The 6,972-nt window shown below is 41.0% G+C and overlaps 1 protein-coding gene across 1 annotated transcript in view; it reads left to right on the plus strand.

The window, feature by feature from the left end:
- Positions 1 to 1,962, plus strand: part of LOC135701285 (uncharacterized) — a 194,180-nt gene extending 192,218 nt beyond the window's left edge. Inside the window, exon 9 of the mRNA XM_065222026.1 lies at positions 17 to 1,962. Within this exon, the coding sequence (XP_065078098.1) occupies positions 17 to 472 (456 nt within the window). The 3' untranslated portion in view covers positions 473 to 1,962. The remainder of the gene's footprint in view (positions 1 to 16) is intronic.
- The last annotated feature ends 5,010 nt before the right edge of the window (positions 1,963 to 6,972 follow it).

The raw sequence follows: 6,972 nt of genomic DNA on the forward strand, positions 1-6,972 counted from the left end.
CAACTCCGTATTTCAGGTTACCCAGCAAACCATCCGGGTACCAGTAGGCTATCCACTCCCGGGAATGCAGCTACATGTAGTTGCCGGTCGAGGTACTCTGCCGCCGCACTACTCCACTCTACCGCGGTTGGGATCAAATTCCAATGCATCTACAGCCACGACCGCTACTTCCGGCCCCAACGGTCCCAATGCTCCCAATGCCCCACAGGGTAAACCACCAGCCTACACGCAATACCCCTTGGACAAAGGTGGTGTTAAGTTCAGCGAACGAGGTGCTCCTGAAGGGGCGGCCAGCGTTCAACCAAGCGATTCCAACAACTTACTATCACCAACATCCCAGGGTCATGGGCCACCGACAGCTGCAGGAGGTCCCCCGACCTCCGCTGGAGGTTCCATGCAATCTGGCAGCACTGCCCAGAATACTGCCGCTTCCCAGGGTCAGGGAGCCGTATTCTACGCGATGAACGTCTGACACGGTGATTAGATAAATGTCACGATACGAATTGAACCACAGTCGTCCACTGAGGAGGAGGAGAATAATCGCTGGCTAGCGGCGACGACAGCGGAGGATGGAGATAGTTTTAGGATCAACGATAACCTCTGTCTAGTGGCTGCAGCAGTGCCATCATGTGGCATGGAATAATGCAATGGTGTCGGCGAAAACAACGATTACTGTCAAGGTTTGTGTCAACGGGACATTAGGGCTGCAAAGGTTCGGGCGTTCAAGGTACGCGCGCTCTGGGGAATGCTCAAAGCTCTATTGCTCGTGTAATATTTGTATTCTATAGTGCTAGGGGTATGAATAATTGGCTAGGAAACCGAAGCTGAAATACCAAAAAAAAAACCAAATACGTGGATTGTACATAGGCGTAGAATCTCAACAAAAACTCGACTGAAACAGTCGCCATCGCTTGGATGCAAAAAAAAAGCACCGTTTAACTCTCTAGTTTATCGAATTATTCGGATGAAACGTAATTGTTGAAAACGAAGCGCGTTATCTTCTACATGAAATTTATGTTAAGCTATTGAAAATCCTGTACATATGGTTTTATCTAAAATGTCGGCCTATTCCTCGGAGGAATGTTAAAAAAAATCACATGCAACATTTAGTTTCCTAGGGATGGAAATTTTCCATCGGATTTATATTTCTATATGTTTGAAGCGATCCTATGCCCTGATCGCTGGCAATTTTTCTTTTCTTTAATTTTTACAAATCTTTGAAGCAATGCAAACAATGGCATTTGTTCGAACTGACATTGAGTAACGATTGGTGAGCGTCACATGAAACTTTCTCTGAATGAACAGACTTGTGTTTGCAATGACTAAAATGTGGCAGGCAAAAGTTTTGTGGTAAGGGATGGGCCATTTCGGAAATCTTGTTGGTATCTTCGATTTACAAATTGAAAATTTTCTTTAAATTGAAGGTCTTCTTCTTATTTTTTTTTATTAAAGAGACTTTCAGCAATCGGCTGGCTTAATTAATGGAACTGCTCTGAATTTCACTGACCTTTCACATCCCTGAAAATATTGAAACTGCGTAAAGATCTTTAAGCATCACTGAAGTTATAAGGGCTTCTCTGAAGATCTCGGAACTTCGATGAAGTTTTCGGATATTCCCTGAGATTGATGGAACCTCTGCAAAGTTCCTGAAATTTCCTTGAAGTTGATTGAGCTGTCCTGAGGTCCTCCTTGATGTTATCGAAGCTACCCTGGAATTTCATAAAATTCCTGGAATCTCATAAAGTTTCTCAAAATTTGCCTGAAGCTCATGGTGCTATCCTGAATTTATTACATTGCAATTATTTTATTAGTATTTCAGCCGTAGACTGGTTCGTCTCTGAAAACTCATGAGGGGTGCCCCTATAGGTACCGGGTATAAAAATAATGGGGACTCCAGAAGGAAGCACCCTTAGCTATAGAGATAAGCAAGAGGTGGAACCCAATAACGAGTCCTTTTAGTTACAAACATATACTGTACATATACATATACTAATGTATCGATAAAAGCCTTTAACGATATTTAAACTTCCCCGAAAGTCTGAACTTTCCTAAAATTATTGGGACTGTCCTGAGCTTCTCTTAAGATCTCTAGGCCTAGCTTCCCTGAGGTTCAAGGAGCTTCTTTAAAGTTTCCACAATTTTCCTCAACCACATTGGAAGTTCTCCGAAGTTATCTTGACTTCCCCTAAGATCTCTGTGTAGAGTTGATGATTACCAGTATGATTCTTAAACTAAGTGTCTCACCCCTTGGTAATGATAAAGAGAGAGAGAGAGAAGGACACCGACAGAATAGGTGAGTGGTGCACAGGGTAGGGAGATTAGTTGTGAAAATTATTGAGATTCTCAAGAGGTGTCACGGACTGAGATAGAACCCTACACTCTGGATATCCCTGAAGCTGATAGAACGTCTTAAAAGTTCCTGAAGCTAATAAAACCACCTGGAAACTCTCAAAGCATTCCTGAAGTGCCCGTGATTTTAAAGAAGCTGTCTTATTATTCCGCAGTCTGCTCAATGAACTTCTCCAAAATCCTCGGAATTTACTTTGATTCATCTGAACTTCTTTGAAGGTTCTATAATTTTAGTGAAGTTCTCTAATATTTCCTTAAATTCCTGGAGTTTCCCTAAAATTAATAAACAGCCCTAAAGATCTCTAAACTTCTGGAAGTTGTCGGCCTTTCTATGAACCTTTCAAATTTTGTTTTAAATTTTTTAAACTTTCCTCATGTTCTCTGGACTATTTTTAATTTTTGATTTTTAATGGCTCTAACTATTTTCCTAAATATTTAGCCACTGCCGGAAAGTTAATTCTTGCAAATTATCTGAAGTTCTCGAAACTTATCAGAAGTTCCCGAAATTGCACTGATAACCATGGAACTGCCTTGAAGCTCTCAGTTACGCTAAGGAGTTGTTGCCCAAGTCGGTTCTTAAGGAACCGGCTAGGCCGCTTGGATTGTCATCATAATAAGATGCAACCACTATGGAGTGCTGTTAAAGACTAGCTGTTTTTTTATATTTCTTCTAATTTACAAAGTTGATATATTTACTTGCTTCCTTCTTCCTTTGCTTTCAAACGGGCTCGTTCTGGACTTTGGTCTGCGGCGTCAGCAAGTTATACTAGCGCGTCATTGAGCTGCATACGTCTCGTGGTTGCTTCCAGGGTTTTCAAGTGGTTGGCGTTCCTACGCCATCTCCACAGTAGCAGCAACTATCAATACGAATCTAACGATTTTAAATTGGCTCACTACTTGACTAGCCTATTGGTCCCAGGCAAATCGATTAACGTACCCCATTCTAGTCGAAATTCTAGTACTACACTATGTTTGTTTTGATTCGCTATGAACGTTTGACAGATAAAATGAGGGGTTCGTGGAATTTTTCTATGTTTCGAGGGGTGCATCGATTAGCTTGGGACCGTAGATAGTACCAGAGCTGAGTCAAAAAGTTGAGCTCGTTTCTTCGGGACCTTCTGGTCTTAGAGTTACCTCTATGGTAGCAGCGCGATGCAGAGAGCCACACCGTCAACAGAATACGACACCACGTCGTGTGTGGATATCGTTTGTTCAAAATTCTCCGTATAACCGAACGGCCACATTGTTGCGATTGATTAGTGTTGCTGGGTGGTTTCAAATTTTATTCAACTGTACCTACTGCTAATCGTGCACACTTGGCTTTTTGTTTGATTAACAGCCAAGTACTGATCGGGGTTTTGGTTCCAGCAACCTTTGTACTTCTGCGTTTTGAAGTAGCAAACTGTTGTGTTATTTTAGCTACTTTGTTGGTTTATGGGGTGTTTACACTTATACTATTTCAAAAAAGTTCACTAGCATAATGTAAACATGGCATCAGCGTCAACCAGCATGAGATTTCAGGAGCAACTGAAATTCGTGCTAGTTGGCTAGTACACTAGCGCTAGCAAATCCGCACAGATGTAAACACCCCATTAAACACTTCCACGCTACTTACCTAAAAATCAACAAACTCAACTGAAGTTTTGGTAGCTGCTGTCAAGTTGCTGAAATTTGTAGGCTTGATGAAACTTCTCAAACTCACAGGAGGTTTTCAAATACATTTACTTTGTGAGTGGTGGCAGGAATTGATCAGTTCACGAAGATTTGCCGCACTCTTCTCTCACCCGTAAGTTTTGACAGTTTTGGGTGGTTTGTTTTGGCTCCCATTCGTTGCTATCTCTTTTACTCAGAAGCAAAATGATAGGGAGCAAAAAGTGAGGTTAGGGACCGTGCACTGATCTATATGGAAGAAGTAAACAAAAACTCCCCGAAAGAGAGGAAGAGCGAATTAGAGAGAGGATGATTTGAAGTTAGGTGTACTTTTCGAGTCTACACACGCTATTTCAAAACTACCCAAATTTGGGTAGAATCCACCCAGATCGGTCAAAACTGAACCTACCCAAAAATGGGGAAACTTTGTTGGGAGTGACAAGTTGACAAATGAAAAAGTCGATCGGATACATGTCGATGTCGATGTCGATCCAAGCGAGTTCACCCAGGGTGAGAGTAAGAGGTGGTAAGAGCGTTTGAAAGAAAACATGAAAATACATGGCAGCAAACCTCACTCCCGTTTTAACCTGGGAGGGGGGGGGGCGTGATGTCCAATCAGCCTAATGATCATTCTTTATGAAATTGGTACCAAACGTTAACAAACCCTGTAGGTTTCTTAAGGCTTGTATACGTTTGGAACCAGTTATGCGTATAGTCGCTATATTCATAGTCTGGCGGATAGAATCTCGGGAACCAGTTGAGCTGTCAAATAGTGGAACCAATCGAGCAAATCACGACCAACAACAGAAAAGAGCACATCAGCTATTGCGAACAAAACTTCGGAAACCCTTTTCTCGGGACACAAGGCTTGCCTACGCAAACTAACATCATCTTTGCGTTGGGGAAAGTTTCCGATTATGCTGGTTATTTGCATTCAATTGGCGAGAAAAAAATAATCAACGTTTTTATTATAAAAGTTGATAGCAGCTTTTCAATTGTTGGTCTACAATATATTGAATTGGGTCCGCTTTTTGAAAGATCGAAATTCTCTCCGACAGACTATAAATATAGTGACTATAGTTATGCGAGGTAGGTGACGATTGTTCGTATTTAACAGCCACCTCCACCCGTTGGTTTTAACCAAGGAGGTGGCACCCCTATCTCTATTAATAACAAGTCTCCATAGCGAGCATAGGAGCGGGCTCACGCTCTGGGACCGCTTAGATTGATATGTGATCACATTTTTATGCTAGCTACGAAAAGATGGCAGCATGTCAGGCCCTTGGTTTTAACCCTCTTCGCTCACAAGCTGTGAGGTACAGTGGAATGATTTGTCAGTAGGAATTCTTCTCTTCAGAAAAATGCTACGCTCGGTTCATTTTAGACTCGCGAGTTTGGCTCCATCAAGCCTGGCAATTTGTCAGAAATTAATGGAACTGACCTGAAATTCTTTGATTTTCCTGAAAGTTTTGGAACTGCTCTGAAACTGTCGGAACGTATCCTTAAAGGACCTTTATGCTTCCTCTGGTGCTGGACGTTCTTGAAGTTCTCAAAACTACCATGTTTTTTCGGAACTTCCGCTAAAATCCGTGGAAATGCCATGAAGTTCTCAGAACGACTGCGTACTAACGATTGCGAACGATTACGAACTAACAAACAGCTTATAACTTTTATCATGAAGTTCTTGAAACTTCATTGCATTTTTTGTAACTTTCCTTACTCTTATGATACTACCAACTTATTCAAAGTTTTCTGGCCTTTGTTCTTGTAACATCCCTAATGTTCCTGTAATTTTTCCATAGTTATTCCGCCTGATGCTTTCTGAAATTTCCTAACGTTCCCTAACGTTGTTTGGGTGGTAATGGAACTGCCCTGATAAGAACTTTGAACTCACCTGAATTTTGCTTGAAGTTCACGGAACTGCCGTGAAATTCATAGATCTTCATATAAGTTTAAAAATTTTTCCTGAAGCTCTTGGAACCTCACTCATAAAGCTTTTACAACCTACCCATAAAGATCGTTGAACTTTCGCAAACTTCTGAACTTTCCTGCAGTTCTTGGAACTTACCAGAGATTTTTGAAACTTTTCTGAATGTTTAGGATGTTTTCGAAAGTTTTCAAAGTTGCTCTAAAAATCACTGAATTTTTCTGATTTTCCTGAAATTTTCCAGAAATGATTGGACCTGTCCTTAAGCTTATCGATTTTCACCGAAGTTTCAAAATTTTTCCTGGAAGTAATTTAAATGCCCTGTAGCTGTCGGAACTCACCCTAAACATTTTTTTAACCTCCTCTATTTCTGGACATTCATTAAGTTCTCAGAACTACCCTAAAGTTTTCGGAACTTCCACTAAAATCCGTGGGATTTTCATAAAATTCTCATAAGAATATCGCAATTTTTCGGAATGTTAATGGAACTAGCAAACAGTTCTTTTTTTAGTTTTTCTGAAGCACTAAAACTTTTATTCCATTTCCCGCAGTTTTCCCGACAATCATGATACAACCAATTTATAGATTTTTGGACTTCGTTCTTGTAACATCTTCCTGCAGTTTTGCCAAAGTTTATCCGCCTGAATTTTTCGGAACTTTCCCAAAGTTTCCACAAGTTTTTGGATGGTAATAGGACCGCCATGACATGAACTTTTAACTAACCTGAAGTTTTCTTGAGTAGCAGCATAGCATAGCATAGCATAGCATATGCGATTGTACAAATCGTGGGTGGCTATATAATGGTCAACTAATACGTTTTGCAGAAAATATCGAGTGTTGACGCAGAAAATATCACTTGGGATTAGTGATTTTCCCCACACGAAAATAAAATCTACAATACAAGCATCGCATTATACACCTGGCCACATCCTTACAATCGCAGGGGAAGGAAGGGAAAGTTAATCCAACATCTACTTAAGAAGGTGCAGGGAACCCATACTACCTTCATAGGTGTCACAGGAAGGAAAGAGTTGTGTTAGTGGGAG

Source organism: Ochlerotatus camptorhynchus, unplaced genomic scaffold, assembly GCF_037179485.1.
Source record: "Ochlerotatus camptorhynchus isolate MF236.1 unplaced genomic scaffold, CSIRO-AGI_Acam_v1.1 ptg000153l, whole genome shotgun sequence".
NCBI lineage: Eukaryota > Metazoa > Arthropoda > Insecta > Diptera > Culicidae > Ochlerotatus > Ochlerotatus camptorhynchus.